The sequence below is a fragment of the Haliotis cracherodii genome, unplaced genomic scaffold (assembly GCF_022045235.1).
Source record: "Haliotis cracherodii isolate W230 unplaced genomic scaffold, xgHalCrac1.p SCAF_20, whole genome shotgun sequence".
NCBI classification, from domain to species: Eukaryota; Metazoa; Mollusca; class Gastropoda; order Lepetellida; family Haliotidae; genus Haliotis; species Haliotis cracherodii.
The window spans coordinates 9,237,188-9,262,450 of record NW_027266276.1 but is presented as its reverse complement, the minus strand read 5'-3'; the positions used below and the strand labels follow the sequence as shown (position 1 = coordinate 9,262,450).

At 41.7% G+C, this 25,263-nt stretch overlaps 1 protein-coding gene across 1 annotated transcript; it reads left to right on the top strand.

Moving 5' to 3' along the window:
* The first annotated feature begins 5,878 nt into the window (after positions 1-5,878).
* On the top strand, positions 5,879-23,491 carry LOC139470322 (mannan endo-1,4-beta-mannosidase-like). The gene is made up of 12 exons (XM_071252693.1): positions 5,879-5,973; positions 7,675-7,809; positions 10,319-10,420; positions 12,879-13,073; positions 14,145-14,279; positions 14,676-14,765; positions 15,524-15,826; positions 16,015-16,197; positions 16,841-17,258; positions 19,491-19,644; positions 22,356-22,427; positions 23,119-23,491. Exons 1-12 carry the CDS (start codon positions 5,922-5,924, stop codon positions 23,371-23,373), a joined length of 2,094 nt encoding a protein of 697 aa, XP_071108794.1. The 5' UTR covers positions 5,879-5,921; the 3' UTR covers positions 23,374-23,491.
* The last annotated feature ends 1,772 nt before the right edge of the window (positions 23,492-25,263 follow it).

The following is a 25,263-nucleotide window of genomic DNA, read 5'->3' as shown; positions in this document are numbered from 1 at the left end:
GCAAAACATATATTAATGTAGCAGTAATGTACATGACTGAGTTTTAGAAACTGAAAAGGTATATGGCCTTATATTTGCGCACTTTGAAACTCTAAGATAGGATAGCAGATGCGGATCCAGGGTATTGGATTGGACACACACTCAACCAAAGTCACTAAGTTTGTTATTTCTTTGTTGTTTAACGCCGCACTCAGCAATATTCCAGCTTTATGACTGCGGTCTGTAAATAATCGAGTCTGGACCAGACAATCCAGTGATCAACATCATGAGCATCGATCCACGCAATTTAAATACGATGACATGAATTAACCAAGCCTGACCACCCGACCCGTTAGTTGCCTCTTACAACAAGTATAGTCGCCTTTTTCGGCAAGGATGGGTTGCTGAAGACCTATTCTACCGCAAGTCACTAAGAGAACATAAACATATGAAATGTTAAGATCATCGTGGTAGGTGTTTGGACCAGGATACGCTCTACAACTTGTACCACGTGTAAACCTGACACGCGTGACATGTAACACGAAATGTCTGTCATTTCATAATGCTTTAGTGGGCTGACATTTATGACCCGCAAATGATGCCATGTCTCGAAAGAGGATCCCTAGACAATGCTGGTAGACATGTGATTGGCAACACAACCAGAGCGTGCATAACATGACACCAGCTATACAGCTTCGTCATTCCGATATGACAGTCACCTCTAGCCTTACTTCAAGTCTGTACTGAATGGTGAGTCCATTGGTGTATAGTAATTCTATCCTAGTAATAGGCAAGTTTAGATAAGTGGACAGTACAAGGACGCCAGTTCTTTTTTTTTGGAACAACCTGTTGTTATTATTTATATAATCAAGAAATTATGATTTAAACTAATATTTTTTGCCTTAGAGCCCTTTGGAAGTCTAGCCTCAGTCTTATGACAGACATCTTCCCAAGGCAAGAGAGTTAACTGACTTTAAAAGTCCAGTTTCCACCCTTGCCGAACTAGGCTGGAATTCCCGGGCTCAATCGTAGCGCCACCAGTGGCTATTACTAGTTATGTCCCTTCTAAGCCTCTCCTATGGCCCCATCAGATTCCACCTCTCGTATCACTTGCGTTTGCTTCACACAAAATGGTGGCGCCCAGTCAAAACGATCTGATCAATAATCAAGATCTATATTGTGATAAAACGGGTCTTACATCGCGAAATGCATCAAATCACGTGAGCACCTTGAAAAAAAAACATGAAAAGATTTGGAAAATATCTGCTGGCAACGAGTTGGCGGTGCACATGTTTTGCAAATGTTGCAATCGACCGAAATCTGCACGACAGTTTCCGAATCGGATTTCGATTTCGGTGCGCGAATTTGATTGGACTATGCATAGACTCGTTAGTCCAGCCAAAATGTAACTCCATAATACCAGCTAAGTTCAGCAAGGGTGGAAACTGGACTTGCAAAGTCAGTTAACTCTCTTGCCTCGGGAAAATGTATGACAGAACGTCTACCCAGAGAGTACAGCATCACGCTTTGCTAGGGCGTACAGCTATGGTTGGATGATGTGATCCAGACTCACACAGTAATTAAAACTGCCTATGTTTTATATACTTAGACCTGTCCTTGTTAACATCATTACTTGTGTGGATATTTTTAAAGTAAGGGACAGTTGCTGAAAAACTGCGGTTGGTGTGTTTCGCTACCTGTACTCGAATATTGTGCTGAGGAGTGAGTGAGTCGGTGAATTTGATGAGCATTTAGCAATATACGGCGGGGGACACCAGAAATGGGCTTCACACATTGTACCCATGTCGGAAATCGAACCCGGGTCTTCGGCGTGACGAGCGAACGGTTAAACCACAAGGCCACCCGACCGCCCCTCGTGCTGAGGAGGATATATAAATAATGTTTTTTGTCCAGCTTGTTCCCACATGTACATTAAATGCCTGTTGAATGCCCATTATTTTTTTAGAAAAATATAACATTACTATAAGAATCTGTTGGAAAACATTTGGTTGAGTGTAACGATAAGGTTCCACTACAAACTACAAGGCGATCCACTAAAGCAGTACCGTTTCACCGGTGTGTTAATAATGAATAAGATACAGTTGATACCAGGAGAGAGTTCAGATAAAGTGCTTGCAGAAAACGAACGATAATCGGAGACAGAAAAAGATCTTCGTCTTGTAATTTGGCAAATAACGTTCAGTAATATTTTATAAAAATATTATCCTGAAGTTGGTCAGTTGTTCTTTACGTCAGATACGCCCGATCACGAATTAGTTTGTGTAATTGGCCGCCGAACCATGTTGCCTTTAATGTTCGAAGTAGAGGCACTGCCCTGAAAGTCAGTTTGTCAAGGCAACTAGTCAAATTGACTTTCAGGATCATTTTCTGGACAATCAATACAAATATGAATAGTTTACCTTTTCGGTTTTTCGCTTTAACTGCGAGTCATCGTACGAAGAAAGAGTGCACTTCCTGACCCACGGTCGATTGTTATCGCCTCGCTGGGGTAGTGCCAACCTAGGCGTAAAACAACATTCACCCATTTGCACTGAATATGTAAAGAAAAAGTAAGAAATACGATTTTATAAATACTGGGTATACGTTCCTCCTGTACGCCGTTATCGCGGATTTGGAACAAAATACAGTAAACTACGGTTATAACGAACACGCTTATAACGAACTAACGGATATATCGAACTAACTTTTTAGTCCCGACTATATGCTGCAGTTATGCTGTATAGATGCTTATAACGAATTACGGTTATAACGAACAAAAACTAGTAGTCCCTTTGAGTTCGTTATAACCGTAGTTTACCGATGGAAATGGATAAGGGGGCACTTAGTTGATCACCAGGTAATTATCTGGCCTCAAGTGACCGAGCCATAGTGATCTTTGACGTCCCTGAGCCCAGGTGCAAGACGTAATGTCGCCATCTGGCGTCCGTGCACAGTGATATTGAAAATTATTTGGCAAAACATCTGCGTGACATGAATAAGTTGATGGTTTTATCCTTGAAAGTCGACATACAGGTGTGTCCCCTTCTTTGTGGAACTTTGGATACAAATCTCGGAAAAAAGGCGGACAGAAATAATTACAGATGTATTTCTCTATGAAACTTTCGCTGTGCAGAGTTGCGTCCCTTGGGCACGCCAGAAACCTATGATTGATTCAAGTGCTTATTGAAATATTTAAGCGGCGAGTGAAAGATATCTTTGCACAAAGCTGGTATGAAACTGTTTCTTCCTCCCATTATCTTAGGCATTATAGTAAATAAAAGTCCCATCTTCAACCTGAAATGTATTTATCTGTATTTCATTAAAATTCAATGTAAATATGTGTCGTAAATCTAAAGATATTGATGCTGTTAATAGTGAATTACACGTCTTATGTAAAGTGTAACATGTATTCCAAGTTAAGATCTCCACATCTTTCTTTCTTGAATAACGACCAAGAATCTGAAATGTTACTGACATATGTTATCCACTCACACATTCAACATGTTATCCTTTCAGTAGCTAGTCATACAACACACGCTTTTAATATAAGATTCCAGAAGATGTAATTTCTCAATATTCACGTGGCTATATGTCATGCGTTAGTATCAATTGTACGTTAGGCCATATGGCGATAACACTGAATACACCTTTGAATCTGTCTGTTTATCCATGACCATGTGTGTATGTGTGCCTATGCCTGCTTGCTTGGGTGTGTATGTGTGCGTGTGTGTTTCCCCATTATCAACACAATCATTTAAAACGGTATGCATGTGTACTACGATAAAGACAATATATTTGAATGTAGAAAGCAATTATTGTATGCTTAAAGTTTCACCTAAGGCGCAAAACTAGCAGTATTTGTAACATTGCAAACACGAAGCCGTCGTTTGTTCAGTTTATGGGCATTTGACGTTTTTGTAGACGTTTTCTAAGCGTCGTTTTTCCATCGAGAATCGATCGTTTGACATCGGAATTTACTGCGTGAGAACGATTTATTCAAGCTCCTCCCTTTGCTAGATTGACATTATCAATCGAGCTTCAGCGTGCTCTGGCATTTCTATTTGTCGAACTTTCATTGGCCAGCACTGGCGTGTTAGATTGCGACAATGGTGAATGTGAGAACAAAGGTTTAAGTGTTGCCCACACTATATACTTTACTGTCTTCATCAACAGTAACGGTGGTTATTGATGAGTTTCCATTCTATAAAGGATAGTATTAATTACATTTTTAAATAATATTAATGTCAGTATAAATAATGTTTCGTATCTGCTTGCTACTTCTCAAGAAAATATAGGGACAATTTTCCGCTTGTCACTCATACAGACCCTGGAACAAAACTATCCGAAAAAAAACAAGCAAGACTACAATGCTTTGGCAAGTCTATATGTCTTACGTTTCAGTCTAAAAAGGAAGACATTCTCGTGGCTACTGTCTTGTGTATGGTAACAGATAATGTGTCCAAAATTAAACACAGATTACGGGTGTTGTGTAACGTGCTTGTTCTATTTTGGGGCTGCTGGATAGATAAGATATAAATTATAGATATTAAGTAATAGCCCCCAGATAGATAAGACATACATATACTAGAGTCAGGTTTGCAGGCACCAGTGTTTGGTCAAAGGTATCGAGAAGGTAAGATGTATCAGCGCGCTTTGTCGATTCTGAACAATGACATTCTCCGTGTAGTTTATGTGGCGCGATTGGGTAGCCCAGTGGATACAGTGGTCGGCCGTCACCTTCGGGTCCCCCAACTGGGAGGTTAAGTGAGGTGAAAAGGTGTTTAACGTCGCGTCCAAGAATTTTGCACTTATATAGCGATGTGCATGCACGTGTATGTGTGTGTGGCTGCTTGTACTAGTCCGGACTGATGTCAATTTATAGTGCTAGCACACTGAGATAGCATGCCGCAGTTTAACATGTATACCCCACTCAGACCCAGTATACTGATTCCGAGCCGACCAGTCCTTGTTTTAGCCCCTTAATGCCGAGCGCCAGACAGGGTAACAACAAGTACCATCTTTGGTATGACGCGGCTGGGGATCGAACCCCGGACATTCCGCTCTCCGGGCGGACGCTCTACCATTAGACCACGGAGGCGGTCCTCCCAACTGGTTGTAATAAATCGACCCAAACATACTGGTTCACTTTCTGCAAATATATGTACTCTATGTTGTGTTATGTATGCCCTATTCAACAATAATCCAGCTGTATTCAACGTATTCCGGGCACAATAATGTATATACCCATGTTTGATGGTGGCTAAAAATGAAACAAACACGAAATTTTAGGATGAGAATTCATGGATGTCAACTTCTTTATCATGAGGAACACAACGTTTTGGAGTATATACGTACTCCTTCATCAGGTCATATTCGCAAAACACCTGCCTTCCGTTTGTCCCGGGGGGCACTGGTGGCCCAGTCGTCTAAGGCGACGCGATTTGTTGTGTAGAGTTGCGTCCCTTTGGACACGCCAGAAACCTATGATTTTGGGTTCGAATCCCGGTTCGCCCCGATTATGTTTCTAGGTTTGTCAGCACCCTACCCGTGCTCGTTGGTTTCACCGAAGTGGTAAACGTCTGAGACCTGCATCACTTCAGGCTTTCCTCCAACATTAAGCTGACACGCCGTGTTGTAACTGGAATACTGTTAAAAGCGGCGTTAAACCCTACTCACTCACTCACTCACTCCGTTTGTCTCGAAATGCGGATAACTCTTATGTTCCGTAATTCTTATCACTTTAAGATCAGGAAATGTAACTGGATGAAAAAATATTCTATCCGACAATAAGCAGGCTGCAACCGATAGATGAATGGTTTCATAGCAGACTTGATCTGTGACACGAAATAAAAAAAAGGAATGAAAATTGGCAAATGCACTTCTTTGTCATATAAAGGTGTACTGAATTCAATATCAACGTTACACTCATCTTGCAGATAGCCATGGGGGTATTCACTCTTACCATCGGGCTCTTAGCTATTGGAACCGTCGCAGGTGCGTTGCTTCGAAACACATGTGTAATTTCCGTTATGATGATGATGATGATGATGTTTATGATTATGATTATTGTTGTTGTTGTTATTATCATTATTATTAAGTACTTTGAATGATGCTATTGTTAAGTTTCCACAATTTACCCTTTAACAAATTTGGTATTGAATAGTATACAGTGACTGACTGAATGTTGTTTTATGCGGAATGAACATTATTCAAGCTCTATCGCGGTGGTATATAATCGATTGTCGTCCAGACAATTCAGTGGTTGCTATAATGATCACTGCCCTCAACACCGTCGGGGTACGATGACACGCAATCAACCAAGTAGAGTATGATCAGAGTCTAGAATTTAGTCGCCTGCTTTGAGCTGAAGGTGTTGGCGGAGATCTGTTCCAACCCGGAATCCTTTTGAATTGTCGAAAACACCTCGACAGACCATCCGATCTGGTTACTTCTACTCCGGACTCTTCACAAGGACGGTACGTGGTGGGTAGGCAGATGGTCAATGGTGAGGTGAGGTCAGGTGAGGTGAGGTCAGGTGAGGTGAGGTGGGGTTTAACGTCGCGTACAAAATTATTGCACTTATATAGCGACGTGCATGCAAGTGTGTGTGTGTGTGGCTGCTTGTACTAGTCCGGATTTATATTGCTAGTACACTGAGATACCATGCCGCAGGACAGGGTAACAACAAGTACCATCTTTTAACGTCTTTTGGAACTTTGGGGGATCGAACCCCGGACCTTACGCTCTCCAGGCGGACGCTCTACCACTAGACCACGGAGGCGGGCCTGGACATGTCACTGTTGATACGCTTATCTGCAGATATATGTTTTAAGTATTCAATTGAATGTTTCCACGTCCTGTGTGCTTCGTGTGTTAGGTGGCAGCGAGTTCCATAAGATAATATCACGTTTTGCAAAGGAACGAGTCCAAACATGCTCGTCTTGGTTGATGGTACCTCCGGGAGACGGCGATCACTGCTTGTGCTAGTCCGGACTAATGCCGATTTTATAGTCCTAGCCCACTGAGATACCATGCCGCAATTTAACACTCAGACACAGTATACTGACTCCGGGGAGACTCGTCCATGTTTTAGCCCCTTAATGCCTCACATAACCTTAATAGTCTCACATAACCTTGCTGACCTTTGGGATCAAGTTTGACAGTGTTCTATCAATGCGATTTTTGTACACTTGATTATGAATTGATACTTTCTGTATGGAATACTGTAAGGGACATTCTCGCAATCTCGCATTCTTGCGATCTCGATATCAAAACGAGCTTAATATGCCCAAAACATGAGAACGCGAGATTTGGCCAAAATATCGCGTTCTTGCGATCTCGCATTCTAGTGTTTTTGGTACATAGTACTTTTTGTCAAAAGTCGCCAACGTGAGAATTCGACATTTGGACATGATATAAAATCTCGCAATCTCGCAATCTCGACTTATCAAGTTAGGTAGCCGCTACAAAAACACGAAATCGAGAGAACGCGAGAATGCGACATTACATTTTCTCGTTCTCGCGTTCTGGCCATATTCAGGTCGTTTCCATAGGTCGAGATCGCGAGAATGCGAAATTGCGAGGGTGACCCTTACAGTATTCCATATTTCTGAGAATATTTCAATTGAAATTCATTTTATTTGTGCTTTGCTTTTTCCACTACTATAAAGACACATGCAAACCCACGAGTTTCAGCTGACCACCTGACCATCGTCCGTGCCAGGGTGACCTTTGATGACGCGGAGAACAGGTGTAAGGCTTTGGGTGGCCATCTGGCGTCCATAAACAGCGATGTCGAGAATGACCTGGCTCACAGACTGTGTGATCTGAGTAAGTTGCTTGTCTTTCAAAATCGACACATCAATGTGTGCGTGCGTGCGCGCATGCGTCCATGCGTGAGTGTGTATACACGTGTGCCTATGAGTGCACGTGTTTTCTTATTATAAATATATTCTAAATGGTATGCATGTGACATCGAGGAAGAGTGAGTGAGCATTGTTTTTCGCAATATTCCAGCAAAATCACCGTGGGGGACACCAGAAATGGCCATGGGCTTCACACATTGTTCCCATGTCGGGAATCGAACACGGGTCTTTGACGTGACGAACGAACGCTTTAACCGCTAGGCTACCCTACCGCCCCACATCGAGCAAGAAAACACAAAGGGGTTTTCACCTCTGTTTGTAATACTCCAATTTCGAATCTCGAATCTCGAATTGGGAATGTGGAATGAGGAATGTGGAAACAAATCCATAAGTGGTGCGGCAGCACGGGTGGCCCAGTCCTCTAAGGCGGCGTTATTCGCTGTGCAGAGTTGCGTTCCTTGAGTATGCCCGACATCAAGCTCCTTCCCAGCGCGTGACATCTTCGTTACACTCTCGGTAACATCGCCACCAGTGTGGGCCATTACAAGAAATTTGCCCTCTAACCCCAAATGTTGTAACGTTTATACTTTTGTTTATGTCTTTGGGAATGCCATCATATTTCATTTTGAAAAGGTTTACGACTGACCATGTTTTCCAGATGAATTTACTTTCTTTTGTTTTAATAATCAGATTGGTTCGAGATTGCAGACTAACGGAAACTCTCCCTTACATTTTTACCATATCAATTACACGATAAATGATGTAATGATTTAATTAAACAGAATTCAAATTGACAAACATAGAAAGTAATTTAGCAGCGATATGTGTATTCGCCGTCACGACACTCGTCACTTGTTTGTAAACATAACGGTCATTCGGTTGCGAGTTCAACCTATCACAGTGGGGAGCTATGACTGGCGGCAGCGAGAGTATAGAGAGCTCCGCGAACGGGCTATCACTGTGAGGAGCTTGTGTCCGACATCTATGAAGATGGGATCTCGCTGATAATGTTCCGTGGTTTGTCAGCGCAACACCTGCTCATGGGTTCACCCTTTTGGTAAACGTCTAAGACCTGCATCCCTCCGGGTCTCCTCCCATATCAAGCTGACACGCCTTGGTATAACCGACATACTGTAACCTGTTACCTGTAACTGTTAAACGGCGTTAAAACCAAACGCACTCACTAACATAAGTAACGCAAAAAATGTCATATGTGGGATAACACTTAGTAAAGTACAAATTCTTGTACTTGGTTTGGTTGAGTCCCATCCGGAACCTACCTTGAGTGAGGCACCTCGCCAACACACAGAGTCAGCACTCAAACCCACTCAGCCACCGAGGCTTCCACAAAATGAAATGTACCCCTCTGACAAGTGTAAATTGGCACGGCTCCCATGGCCGAAAGCTATGAACACACAATGTCATTCAGAAAGTGGTCAAATGTCAAATGTTCTATTAAGATAACACTTTATGAGTAAAGTACAGATTCTCGTAATTTGTGCGCTGGCGATTAGGTGCCTCACTCTGGCGGTGTGGGTTCGATTCCCAGACGGGATTCAACCGTATACTTATTAAGGAATGTTTCATACTATTTTCATCATTTCAGCAACATCACTGCAGCCAAAAGAGTAATGGATCATATCATCTTCTGTTTCACAAACATCACAAATCTGGTGTTTCACTTATTATGAGCTTAAAAGACACTTTTTACATGAAACAATACTACCGTACATATAATCTTAAACTGCAATTCCATCAGCTTATAGAGGCAATTCTATAATAAAAGCATATTTCTTGCCGACATTTGATGAGTCAACAAACTTATAAGGCATAGTGATTTTCGGGAATCTGTACTTAACTAAGAAAGAGTTATTCTAATATAACATTTGTTACATTTGACCTCTTTCAAGATGGCATTGTGTATTCATAAAGAACACAGGTCGTAAATGTTAAACACATGAACACACTTAGAATCACAATTAGCCATACCAGGATCCGCTGGTTACGGAGCCATGCCTTTGTCCTTTAGGGCTATTGCTGTTTTCTAGGGTTTCACCAAAGCAATAATGCCAAAATAGTAACTCTCACGTTAAGGTGCCAAGCGCTATACGCTTTTACAATTTCTTGAAAATCTTTGAAGTAGCCTTAGGAATATTACGTTGTTGGAGGACATGTTTGTTTGCTAAAACATAAACTTTTACTCGAATCCCTTTTTAGATATGCAGGGAACTAGTATGAGTGACACTGGTACGTCATAATCAAAGGGAGACAACGCTTTACTGTATGGTTCTGGAGATGAATTTGGCAGTATGCGTAAAATGTTCATATGTTTTCAGAGCTTGCCATTTCCGATATGAGAAAATGATATATTTGTAGTTATAGTTGATTTACATGTTTTCATATCAGAAAGTTGTTTTTGTTTACGTCTCCCCTTTAAACTTTTGCTAAGTAAACATACTGTTGCCTTTGTTCAGCTAACGGCGACTGCTGGCTGGGTTATCGACGGGTGGGCACCTCTGGCAACGTCTTCGCCTGGATAGATGGGTCAAACCAGGCATACACCAATTTTCATTCAGGTCAGTGAAATGTCACAGGTCACACGATACATACCATATATGTATACTACGGAACAAAATAGTGAGTGAGTGATTATGAATTAAGCCACTTTTAGCAATATTCCAGCATTATCACGGCGGGGGGCACCAGAAATGGGCTTCACACATTGTACCCATGTCTTCGGCGTGACGATCGAACGCTTTAACCACTAGGCTACCCGACCGCCCCCGGATCAAAGTAAGGCAACATTGATAGAAAAATATTTGACAAGAGAATGCAACGACATGCTAATTATAGTTCAATAAGTGCATTCTAAAGTTCACCAGTCATCCTTTTATCCTGATCACAGGCCAGATGTGTGTCACTGCCCGTCCTTCGCGAACTCACCAGCATCGATGGAACTTGATATTTATTTCATTAAACGCCTCTCTCTATCAATCATGGTCCGCCTACCATGGTCTTAGGACATGGATAACGTTAAATATGTTAATGTATATCACATGTTAACGGACCGACGATCCTTACCAGGGTGAATCTTGGCTTCGAACCCGCACCAAGCGAAGCGATCGGTTTGTTTGTTAGTTATTTAACGCCGCAATAAGCAATTTCCAGCTCTAAACCTCGGTCTGTTAATAAGCGAGTCTAGACCAGAGAGTCCAGTGATTGGCATTACGAACCTCGATTACGAACCTGACCACCTGATTCCGTTAGTCGCCTCTTACGACAAACATGGGTTTCTGGTCAATTCTAACCCTCATCTTCACGGGTGAAGCGATCAGTGCACTTAGGGTAAAGGTGAAAAATTACAGACCTATCACCCTGCTAAGTTGTTTTGATAAACCTTTTACAGCAGTTTTAAATAAGCGTTTACAAACATTCATCGTAACGAACTCCATACTGTCGGAAGCTCAGGCAGGTTTCAGAAAGGGTTATTCTACCTGTGATGACATTGCTCTATATAACCTCATGGAATAAAATGAATTTACTTTTCAATAATTCACGAGTAGGAACATTGAGGAAACTGTCCAAATTCTGTAAAATCACCATGTCATTGTTTTAACCTATCAAGTAACTCTCCCTCTTATTGAATTGCACATATATTGCTACCCTAGTAAATCTGTATAAATATGCATGGATGCTCGGCAAACATGTTTTTGTATCTATTCTGTATTTATATGTATATGTATTATGTTGTTGAAATAATGTTGTACCTCTGATGTCGCTGATAGCGGCCTGAGTATACATAAAGTTCAGTTTAGTTCAGACGGACTTTACAGTCGATAGAAAACGGCGGCCTTGTCCTGGATATGAATGAAGGCGTTATCTTTCTGTTTCGTAATGCTTGTAAACAGCACCGTGAGACCTTTTAGACATTTCTGTCTGTAGTAAGAGCACAGGTGTTTATCTATACCCAGATATAAAAGAGGCCATGTTCTTACCAGGCCCTAATAAGAGGATTGTATACACATGCTTAACTCATAGATACAGTTAGGCGGAAGAGTACTCATCACTGCATAGATTTTCTTAATCTGAAATGATGAGCAAAACAAGTTATTTTGTATTATTATTTACAGACTAAAATAAAAACTGCAGCAAAGAGGGTTTGGGTGATCCTTGCACAGTCAGGCTGGTTAGGCTCATCATCAGCTCAGGGCCCTTGCCCCCTCTATACGCAGCCCAGACAGCGAATGGGACTTCTCCCAGGAAGCGCTGCCTAGTCAAACTTTTCGGAGAATATGAAGACTCCCCAACACTGCCGCCTTCTGCATTACCCAGATTGTCAGAAGGGCTGTATTCCTGGTACTCTCCCGATGTCAGTCAACAGATTGGGAGGTACCAAACCTAAGGCACCGAGAACAATGGGGAGTCGGACAACTTGGTACTTGGGGTGCAAGCGGGTCATTTTAAAAGCGAGGTCTGCATATTTGCCATGTTTTCCTCAATTTTGTCAATCAGTTTAGTGTCAAAGGGGACTGCAAATTCAATGATATAAATGATTTAATTGGATTCATCAAAAAAGGACAAGATCAGGTTTGTTGGCCTGGATAGGTCTGAGGATGTATACGGGCCTATTCCAAAGAATTCCGTATTTATCATTTTCCATGATTCCCTCTACATATTCGAGGTCGTACGTATACCATGGATCGACCTCTGAGTCATAACCACATGCACGGCGAAGACGGTAATAAAATGATCAAGCCACTCCATCATGTTGCTTAGAAAAGCCAGTCTCATTAAATTCATTGCATAATCTACATTTCATATTTACATCTTGATACCAAATCACACATTGACGGCTTCAAATGGGAGGTTACTAGTCCTGGACAGCACACGCAGTGTCACACTAATTATGACGAAATTCGTGTATGTATTAATCTCATGGAAAGAAACAAGGAACTTGTTTATTCTTTCCTTGTTTATTCTCAACGGATTTTAACTTAACACTGTTGCCTTGACCTTTGACTTTGTTGATGGTAGGTGAACCTGACAACTGGAACCACGTGGAGGGATGTGTCCAGCTCCTCTTGAAGTACAGCCTGGGAACATGGAGTGACCAGGACTGTGACGCCAGCTACGACCACGCCTACCCCATCTGTAGGGTCAAGGACAGTAACGTTACCTTGACCGCCCCTGAACTAACGACCTCCAACACGGGATCAACGAACCCCGGAGGTAGTATCGTTTAAGCAAGTTAGATGATATTTCATATACATTTATTTCCGCTGTTTCAATAATTGTTATGAAGAATATCCATTGTGATTTGCCAAAGGGGGTAATTGTTACAAGATTCCTCCGGACACAGGAGAACTGAAGATCTACCTTTTCGTTGTCCGATATTCTAATTGACCTTCCTAAATACACACCCTCTACCGATAAGGTTTTTCCAGAAAGGTGGAAAAGCAGGTAGAAGGAACTGACAATGTGTCTAAACTTGTATTTCTAAATGGCCCTCGAGAAATTGTCAGAACACGTAGATTAGTGACTATACGCCGCTTTTAGCAATATCACGAGGGACACCAAACACGGCCACCTCACATGTAGCAATGGCAACGAGAAGTAACACAATGTCATGGATTTCCTTATATCTATCTGCTATAATTTTTTTACTCTGCAGTGATTTCGCAGTTCAGTTTCACATATTGTTTGAGACAAATCTTGTTAAAGATTCCGGGGTAGAATAGGTCTTCAGCAACCCATGCTTGCCGTAAAAGACGACTATGTTAGTCGTAAGAGGCTACTAACGGGATCGGGTGGTCAGGCTCGCTGACTTGGTTGATACATGTCATCGGTCCCAATTGCGTGGATCGATGCTCATGATATTAAGCACTGGGTTGTCTGGTCCAGACTCGATTATTTACATAACGCTGTCATATTTCTGTAATATTGCTGAGAGCGGCGTTAAACAACAAACCAACCAACCAATATTGTTTGAATATCTGTGTATTCTGTGTATTGTACAATGATATTGTTTGACATCTGGAGGCAGGAAGACACCACATGTGTCACCTGTGCATCAGTGTGGGACAGGACCAAAGCCCTAGAAACTGTCAGGAGCCATGCTGCTTAACGTGGTCACCCATCCAACTACGCTCCGCAACCGACGTTGCTTAACGTCACGTCATTTGTGACCCGCGTGCTGTGCGTAGAACCACGTGACACCACAACAACTACTACTACTACTACTACTACTACCACCACTACTACTACCAGCAACACTACTTTTTCTATACTATCCTTCTTCAGATTTCAATGTACAACTCGTAAATGTGAAAATGACCTTTAAGCAAGCGGAAGACGTGTGTGTTGGGTATGGCGGCCATCTTGTCTCTATTCACAGCAGGGCGGAGAATGATCAGGTCAACCAACTTTGTCGAAAAGGTAATCATTCCTTTACTCAAACTAGAAAACAATAATGAGCACTCAAACAGGGACTTTATAAAAGTTCTGTTCCTTCACACTTCAAAATCCTTCCTCTTGTCTCAATATTTGTTTAATATAAATTCATCAATAAAGATTTTATACTGTACCAAGATTCCGTTGTTAATACTTTAGAATGAATCTAGTATATTGTTTTAATGCTCTGATTTTCAATCCACAGTTGTCCATGGATAATACGTAAATTTGATAATCTTATGTAGTTATATTGAAGATTGTTTTGGCTCCTATCCTTGAAGATCTGGGTTGGAATAGGTCTTCAGTCACACATGTTTGTCGTAAGAGGCGTCTAACGGGAATCAAAGTTTTGTTGAGTTCGCATTAACTGACTATTTCCAGCTGGCGGGTCCTGCTGGATTGGTTTGTCTCTTGGTACTTCCTGGACCTGGACCGATGGATCTGCCGTGAAGTACTGGTACTTTCACACAGGTCAGTATCACTTCATGACGACTCTTCCCAATCTCAGAACGACCTTTCCCGTTCTCTGACCGACCAATGAAATGACTAACAAGAAGTCGACTTTGGCTAATCAGAAAGCAGTTTCCTCAAGCCAAACGGGACAAGTCTTTTATCTGGTGACATCTATTCCAGATTACGTTTTGAAAATATTGATTTAAATTTTGAAAACTGAACAAAAGAAAATGTTGGAATGTCTAATAGATGGCCTAAGTTGAGAGGCAGTAATTCCCACGGGCTATGGAAAGTCTCTTCGATTCATTCCATCTATCATAGATTCGTAACTGTAGTTCGGAATACCTCGTGTTAACCACTTCGAGGTTGCATGATTAGAAAACACATCCCGACTGTTACTTTCCAGATCTGGTAATCAACGCTCTGATTGTTCGGATAAGAGGCCGTTCTAACGTGATCTGTTATGGGATGTCCTCAGTATATTGTTTTGAGGTAGTAAAACCTAAGCTCTTATCTTTAGGAGATTGGATCTTTCTGTTGAGGCCAGACCGCAGTTGTTTCTGTGAGTTACTTCCCTTTGGTATGTCAGAAACCTATGATCATGGGTATTCGTGTAGACTGTGTTTCAAGATTTGCAAGCACCATCCCCATGCTCGTAGGTTTCACCGAACGGCCTGTATGGTCAATTGGGGCTTTTCTCCCACGTCAACATGGCAAGCAGTGATTTAACTGAAAGATTGTTACGTCAACCTCAGTCATGTTTATAAATCATTCAGGTGAGCCCGACAACTGGAATGGAGTGGAGAAATGTGCCCAAATGATGGCCAAGTTTTCCCAAGGCGTGTGGAGTGACCAGGATTGTGACGCAGCCTACGACAACGCATTCCCCGTATGTAAGTTTCCCGCGGGGAGCCACCCCGTCATCACCACCCCCGCACCCACTACGCCCGCCCCCCACAGCAACAACAATAATGGCGGGCAAGGTTCAAAGCCGTCCCAGGCACCACAGAGTTCTCAGAAGTGCCCGGATGGAGTCACAGAAACTATTGATTATGGAAATTTAAACACATCTGGCCCAGGTAATTATTTTCAAAGCCTACGTCAATATCTCTCGATTGTATACTTTGCTTATATCAACCATCTTTGAAACGAAACTATTCCTGCAATAATTCGGAGTATTCCCTTCTTAATTCCAGTCATATATCCTACTCATGTCATAAATAGTTTATCCACCGCTGATACCGTTGTATGTACAACTTTATGCCAGGACGGAAGCTTCAGATCAAAGGGAAGCACTTCTACATCAACGACAAAAAGGTGTTTCTGTCGGGAGCCAATCAGGCGTGGGTTGCCTATGGTTACGATTTCGGGAATAACCAATACGAATACAGGAAGACTCAATTTGAATGTTTCCTCAGGAAAGTACATCAAGCTGGAGGAAACTCAATGAGTAAGTATGGCGTAAGTCATTTGAACCCAATAAGAACAAGGAAACGTAATACCCGAACCCCGTAGTCATTAAAAAAAATAATTCTAATAATTAACGAAATATTAATTTTATTGATTTCATGATTCATACTTATTCAGAGCCTATATTTATTTATGCTGACCGCATTGTTTTTTTTTCGTTGATTGGGCTCGGGTAGCCCAGAGGCAAAATACCACCTATCAGAGGATGGTTGTTTGGTCGAATCCTACAATCTGTCAGCGCCGTATCCAATTGCAAACTCGTAGGCATGTCTGATTTTGTAACCGGTGTTTCCTCCACGGCTTCTTCCACCCGTGAAGATCAAAGTGAGAGCCCATGGTTTTCGTAAGAGGCGACTAACGGTATCGGGTGGTCAGGCTCGGTGAATTTGATGCATGTCACCATACCCCAATTCTGTAGATCGATGCACATGATGGATTCAGCGGATTGTGTGGTCCTGATCCGATTATTTACAGACTGCCGTCATAAAGCTGGAATAATGCTGAGTTCGGCGTTAAACAACCAACAAACAAATCAAACAAACTCTGTCTTCTTCATACCTTTAACTGTCATGATAGTCTATGAGCGTAAAACGCACTCACTGACCTCCATGTTTCTTGTATAGGAACTTGGATCCATGTAAGTGGACAAACGACTCCCGAATTTGGCGCTTCTGGTCACGTGGTCAGCCTTGATAAAGAAGGAACGTTCATCAGCGATATAAAGAAGTACCTCAGAACTGCTGCCAAATACAACATCGTGATATTCTTGACTCTGTGGAATGGTGCCCTGCATAACAGCAAAATGGACGGCTTGGTGAAGGATGAATCCATTTTACAGTCCTACATCGACAATGGACTCATCCCATTGGCAAAAGCCATCAAGGATGAACCTGGTTTGGGCGGATATGACATCATCAACGAGATCGAAGGTCTCGTGATACCCGACGAGACTAACTCGGAGCCATGCTTCGACACGAATATCCTTCACAAGTCAGGTGCTGGTTGGGCGCAGAGGGCATTCTCCATGCAAGACTTTTTAAGGTAGTTCTAAGCTCTGTATATGTTTTAGATTATTCTATGTTCCCACAAATAGGAGGAGTGATACGAGAGGGTAAACATGATAACGGTGGTATAACGGTTTCCGATTGTTTTTCGTTTGTTTGTTGTTTAACGCCGCACTCAGCAATATCCAAGCTATATGACGGCGGTCTGTAAATGTTCGAATCTGAACCAGACTATCCAGTGATTAATATCATAAACATCGATCCACGCAATTGGGGTAAAATGACATGAATCAACCAAGTCAGCGAGCCTGACCACCAAATCCCGTTAGTCGCCTCTTACGCCATAGTCACCTTTTACACCAATAATGGGTTATTGAAGACCTATTCTAACCCGGATTTCCACGGGTGCTAACCGATTCAGATTGTAGCTGCCAGTGTGATGCCCCTTTGGAGATTCAGAGGTAGATGTTCCTAAGTTCTTCATTCAAATACTTTGCTATGTGGATCAAACAATGCCATGTTAAATTTAAACTCACTGACATATCAAACGATAACAGTCGAATACTAACACGATATGAATCCACTTGCACAAAGCAATATCAGTGCTAAAATGGTCGTAGCGCTAAGATGACTTTGTGCAAGTGGGCCTGGGGGCATTCATTCAACAGAGGCCCATCTTGCCGAGGCAAGGGAGTTAACTGACTGTAAAAGTCCAGTTTCCACCCTTGCCGAACTAGGATATATGGAGTTATATTTTATCTAGACTAACGAGTCCATGTGTAGTCCAATGAATATTGCGTGTCGAAATCGAAAGCCGGTTCGTAAAATGACGTGGAAAATGCGGTCGATTGCAGGATTTGCATGTGTACCGCCAATTCGGCGTCAACAGATATTTTCCAAATCTTTTCTTAAGTTTAATCAAGGTGCTTACGTGATTTGATGCTCTTTGCGAAGTAAGGCCCGTTTTATTGCAAATTAGATATTGATTATCGATCAGATCGTCCTGACTGGGCACCGCCTTTTTTGTTTGAAGCAAATGCAAGTGATGTGAGATGTGGAATCCGATTGGTCAATAGAGGGGACATAGAAGGGACATAACTCGTAATAGCCACTGATGGCGCTATGAGCAGGCCCAGAAATTCCAGTCCAGTTCGGCAAGGGTGGAAACTGGACTTTTACAGTCATATAACTCCCTTGCCTCGCGAAGATGACAAAGGACGCGTTCCTCCGTCAGTTACTCCTGCCAATAAGGACCAGTTTCGGTTTCATGTAAGCCCCCATGTTTGAAATGTCAGTCACTGTAAACAAGGAGGAGATGTTTACATCATAATACCAGACTTATTGTACGACGTACCCGGTGTTACTCATTATATTAACCACTGGTTGTCTCGCGTTATTGTAGGCCGCAGGGATCAAGCTTAAATATCGCTCACTCATTCGTTATATATGTGGTAAAGTTTTCGTCACAGTGACTGGAATTCTAGATACGTTTTAGGGCCAACAGTTCTTTTTGAGGAACCAGAGCAGATGCCGCTAATATACTGACATCATCGACGACGTATTGTTCAAGCACACTCCGCCACAGTGGTGACTCAGCATAACACCACTGCAACAGGCTAATTTGCATATCACGTGACCGGACTTTCCTCTTGTTTGTAAACAAACTCGCTTTTTCAGAAATCAGTATAGAACGGACTAATACAAGTATTTGGCATATGCTTTACATATTGTTTTGCATAATTATATAGATATGCTACCACAACTGCGACAGTGAGTTGCATGACAATATATATTTATACATCAAAGTGACCGTATCGCTAGCTCTCCGTAGGGCTTCGATGACAGCACGGGGAGCCGTACAACCAATGTAAACAAAGGATAACTACGCAAAAGCAAGTGGATTTAAACGTTTTAGGATACTTGCTAAATGAACCGTAACCATTCTTTACATTCGTTTATCACATGTGAACCTTGTGCTAGCTAACTGAGATACCATGCCGCAGTTTAACATGAATACCCCACTCAGACACAGTATACTGACTCCGAGCCAACCAGTCCTTGTTTTAGCCCCTTAATGCCGAGCGCCAGGCAGGGTAACAGCAAGGTAACGAGTTTAACGTCTTTTGGTATGACGCGGCCTATACGTATACCACTAGACCACGGAGGCGGTCAATGTTAACGTTCAAGGGAATACAGTGTATCCATGGTGAAGTATCGGCGATGCTTGAGATATGTAACAAAGACGTGTTCATGTGTTCGTTTATTCCAGGTTTATTTCCCGACAAGCTGACGCTATCCGAAACGTAGATCCGACCACGCCTATCACAGCTGGGTCGTGGAACGTGCGGTCTAACACAGATCAGTTCAAGTTCTTTAACTACTATAAAGACGAGTGTATGAAGAAGGCTGGCGGAAAGCCCCAGGTATGTCCAACTTCTTGGGTCACGGAGATGAGCAGAAATAAAACGTTGCTTTGTCAACGTCCAAGAGTGCAATATATTTGCATCTGGGATGAATCATTTTATGCCCACATTGACTGTTACTTGTCATTTATTGCACGTGCAAGGGATGGTGTTTGGGGTTGCTTTTTCCTCCACCTTCATTCTGGAACTTTTCATTGTTTTTAAGAGAGATGACTTCAACTTTCCCTTCATGTCAAGCAATATTCCAGCAGCTCCAGCCTTTGGTGTTTCCAAGGGGCGGTCGGGTAGCCTAGTGGTTAAAGGATTCGCTCGTCACGCCGAAGACCCGGGTTCGATTCCCGACATGGGTACAATGTGTGAAGCCCATTTCTGGTGTCCCCCGCAGTGATATTGCTGGAATATTGTTAAAGCGGCGTAAAACCAAACTCACTGACTCACTCCATATCACAACTTCTGAGATACAATCGAGCATGCTGTTTCCATCAAGATTTCAAAAAGCGTCATACGACTCTTGCTCAGAAGTTGTTTCATCAAGGTTACAACATTCAAGGCCACAGTAAAGCTTTCAAAGGTTTGATTGTAGACATGTGGAGGACATTTCCAAATTTTACGCATCAATGATAAAAATTGTGTCCGATGCAATTCCCTTTTTTCACTTGTACCATATGTTCCCATGTTTTTTCAGATGAAAAATTGACTTGCCATTCCATGCCGTTTCGCGAACACCTGTATCATTTCTATTTGATAGTGAGTCATAAACACACGCTCGTGATATAGTCGGAATCGTAGAATCGACTCTGCTTTATGCAGAGATATCTATTGAATATGCAAGGGTTTTCTCGCTTTATTTAATGGTCGTCCATTTTTTAAAATTTAGTTAAAGCATGCAATCAGTGTGACACAGTTACAGACAATATGTATGGCAGCTGTTAATCACATTGTCAGCATTCTCAGCCCTTTTGATGCTTGTCGGCATATGCTCATGTTCGACATCCTACATACCAAGGCCACATCATACTTCCTTCGTATGGTGCTCATACTATCAATCACTAGTATGTCTTATTCAACCTTGCTTATGTATATGCACTTGATGTATGTGTTTAAGCCTCACATATCAATGTTTTTTCTCCTGAATGTTATTCGTACAATACCCACACATGGTCACAGGCTTTATAAAAAAACAAAGCGATTTGCACTGGCTATAATTATTCTCAGACGGGATTATATTAGATATATGAGTGTTAATCCTTTGCACCGGGTGCAGAAAGATCAAGCACTACCGTTCCTCAAAGAATCTGTCTAGGCATATCAGCCGTAACCATTCTTTACATTTGTTTATCACAATGTGAAACCTTGTCAAAAATGAAACGGATAAACAGCATATGCAATATCTTGAATGGACTGTGAAAGATGTGACGAACCGTCACATGGCGCTAGCCTGTGGCAGAGGTACTATGCTGGCTGGCTGCCTGCCGCAAGGAACTCTGGGTAGGAGAGTGCCGTTCAAGATCATTTAATATGTCAGTAACATCCAGTCTGTTGAGGTACTTCGTCGACACGTTCTCCCCCAGACGTGAATACAAGACTAACGCTCAGACTCTGAAAATATATAATTCCCATAGAATGAAAGAATTCCATTTAAATTGGAAAGGAGATGAATGAATCTGGGTAAAATCTAGATTTGCTTCTTATCGGACTGTGGCACTACTTTAAGAGTTAGGGAAGGGGGAATATGGTTCAGGGACTTGAGATTTGCACTGGCTATAATTATTCTCAGACGGGATTAGATATATGAGTTTTAATCTTTTGCATCGGGTGCAGAATAATCAAGCACTACCGTTCCTCAAAGAATCTATCCAGGCATATCAGCCACCTACGATGCAGTGATCGCCGTCTCCTGGAGATACCATCAACCAAGATGAGCATGTTTGGAATCGTTCCTTTGCAAAACGTGATATTATCTAATGGAACTCTCTGCCACCTAAAACACGAAGCACACAGGACGTGGAAACATTCATTACTTAAATCATATATCTGCAGATAAGCGTATCTTCAGTGATATATGTCCAGGACCGCCTCCGTGGTCTAGTGGTAGAGCGTCCGCCTGGAGAGCGGAAGGTCCGGGGTTCGATCCCCAGACGCGTCATACCAAAAGACCTTAAAAGATGGTACTTGTTGTTACCCTGTCTGGCGCTCGGCATTAAAGGACTAAAGGACTGGTCGGCTCGGAGTCAGTATACTGTGTCTGAGTGGGGTATTCATGTTGCAGTATTGCAGTAATCTTGGACGCGACGTTAAACCCCATTTCACCTCACCTGATAGGTCTAGCATAACCAAGAGTTCTCACAAGCGCTTCTTGGCAGTTTTTAACTGGAGTTTAGCTTTCATAAATGTACCTCCGACCTGAGGCGATTAGAGTTTGTCATCTGTATTAAACTGACTCTCCATGGCACATCTGAAATACGTGTAGTGTGATAGGCTCGCGGGGTGAGTGAGATTTTACGCCGCTTTTAGCAATATTCCAGCAATATCACGGCGAGGGACACCACAAATGGGCTTCACACATTGTGCCCATGTCGGGAATCGAACCCGGGTGTTTGGCGTGACGAGCGAATGCTTTAACCACTAGGCTACCCGACCGCCCCTGATAGGCACAAGGGCCTTGCTGACTTGTTGTGTATATGTGTTAATAGAATGGCTTCTACTTTCAGGGGCATCTTACGTTTTATTCAACTCACACCTATGATAATAAAACGTTGTTCGACGACTGGGCCCCATTCCTGGTAAGTAATTATGATAATGTTTATGGTCTTTAAAATATGGTTACTAGCAATTCCATCTGGAAAACGTTGGGGTAATCAGGATTGGGAATAGAAAATAATTCGTTCCCGAAAGTCATAGAAAAGATTATATTGGTTAAGATTTTAACCAAAAGCATAAATTTTCCCTTGATGCCATGCCATTGTTCGGTGATCCTAAAATATGTGTTTGCCTCCTCATTTAAAAAAATAGATTTGTCTTGAAGGATAAGGAAAAATACTATGTGTCTTGTGTAATATGTATGATATATCAGATGTACGTTTCATTGTTCTAATAGGAATTATACTAATAATAACATGATTATCATATCGTGGAATCGTATAATGAAATCGTACAATGGAGATATGTTTTATGATCTTGGAAAGTGATCAAAGTATTTATATAGTATTACTTATCATACTGTTGTATGCAAAAAAAATCCGAATTACATTGTGAAGGAGCAGCGTTGACTATGGACATGCACTGCAACAAAATAGAACTGCTATACTAGTGCACGGGTGGTTTCAAATTAGTTACAGCTATTGACATTAAGCTTTTCTTGTCAATCGTATGGTCGTTCCGTGTCTTATCATACTTAACTCTGAAACCGTTCCTCGAGGCATAATGACCTAGAACCACTGATACACACATCTACAGTAGGATTTAATGTTTTAGCACAATGCTTCGGAGTACCAACTGGATAAACCACTTGTCATCGCTGAGTTCAATCAAGTTCGAGGAGCGGGAATGACGTCACAGGACCAGTTCAAGTGGTCTTATTTCCATGGTTACGACGGTGCCTGGAGTTGGTATGCCATGGCCCAGTCCAGTCCAACAGACACCCTTGCAACACAGATGCTGGGCATGGAGTCCATTAAGGCAGAAACAGACGAGAAGGCAGGAGGACTTGTTGCGTTCTCGTTAACGTAAAAATAAAACCAGTGACGTTAACGTAAAAATACAACCAGTGACGTTAACGTAAAATACAACCAGTGACAGAAGATACTTTGTAAAATCGCACACTTGAGATAAACGTTGCTTTCATAGATTTTTTTTTATCTTTACCAAGAGATACCTGCAATGTTGAAGAGATTTGCCATGATTATGATTATGGCTGCGCTTTTTTCGTGCTCTTGGGTATCAGCAAAGTGGTAAACGTCTCTCGCATGATACTGACACTGAAATTGTGTTCAAAGCCGGGAAAAAAATCACTCAATCAATCACTCACGAATCAATCCATCGATTTAATCAATCGATTCAATCAATTGATTCAATCAATCGATTAATCGATCAATCAATCAATGGACACATATTCTTATGAGGTGGGCAGACATTGGTTCCGACAGAAGTTTCTTCGATTTGTGTATTTCAGCCAAATACATCAAAATACATAGTAAATATTATTTACGGCCAGTTGTGATACATTTAGAACGAACCCATTTCACCCTGACTTTGATGGTGTTTCGTGTGAGTGGTGAAACATGTTTGTTTCCTTAATATGTTTCAATCTACACAATGTTTGAATGTGCATAACATATGCTTGGTGACTTGGTTCATCGGTGCTCATAGTATCAACCACTGGTTTATCAGGTAGCCGTGATATAGCCGACATACTTCTGCCTTTCAAATTGGCTTTAAACAATCAACGAATACACAGTTGTAATCAATATATTATTTACTTGATTACTTTGGAATTTTATCTCAGATTGATTTACTTAATCTTACATTATTAAGGTGATATATTTGTAATTGCATTACCACCTTATCCCTTATTACAATCAGTGTTATCGAAACACTCACTCACTCATAATTACCCTTGTTACAACGGCATTGCTATATCCGGATATGACGACATCGGTCAAACATTAGAATCACACACCATATGAACAAGAGACGAAATACGAAGAAGTGACATCATGATTTCATATTTTCAATGTCAATCAACAAATTAGGACCAAGCGATGTAGGGGTATAAAGTGATGTACCTTCAACCTTCACCAGCCGCATCATAACGGTTTACTGACTGTTGGTTTACTGACGTGACTCAATTGAATTAACAACGCTTTAACAGTAGTTTGGATATATCAAGGCGTGTCAGCTGCCATGGAACGAAATTCACTAGTGTGGTATGGCAGTGTAAAGACTGCTACTGTATTACGGTGCTTTTTTGAGATTCAGTAGAAGTTTATTGCATTGTATTCGGACAATGATTAGTTGTCAGGAATGTAAAACTATTTCATGTAAACAGTTGTGATAGAATTATTATATATATATGCTAATATTATCTGTAAACGTCCGGAGTAGCAGGGATGGATGTCAAGCGTTAAAGAAACATGTGGAATGAGATGTTCTAGTGACATTGGGCTGCTCTGGCACTTTGTGGAAAGTGTTGGGAGCTAGTTAGACTATAAATAGTGCAGCGGGCGCGTCCTTGTCTCATCTAATATTTCATCTCACATTTCATCTGACATTACATCAAGACCAGTTTTCGTGTCAAGATCACTTTTCACCCTGGGGCTCAGCCTGGTCCTATCTCGGAATGGACCACTGTTGCTGCGAGGGGATTATCTTTCTTGTCAATGTCATTTCCACTGCTCTCACATTTTATACTGCCATTGAATATTGTACTTTTACTTTATTGTGTACTGCTGTTGCAATTGCTGTGCAGTAATTTGTATTGATTTATATAAACCTCGTTGATTTTGAAATATAATTGCTGATTGTATACCATTGGTTGTTGGTTTCACACTCAATTCTGTTACGTACACGATTTCTGCGTTGACATAGTGTTTCACTTTGAGAATCGACACGTAACACAAG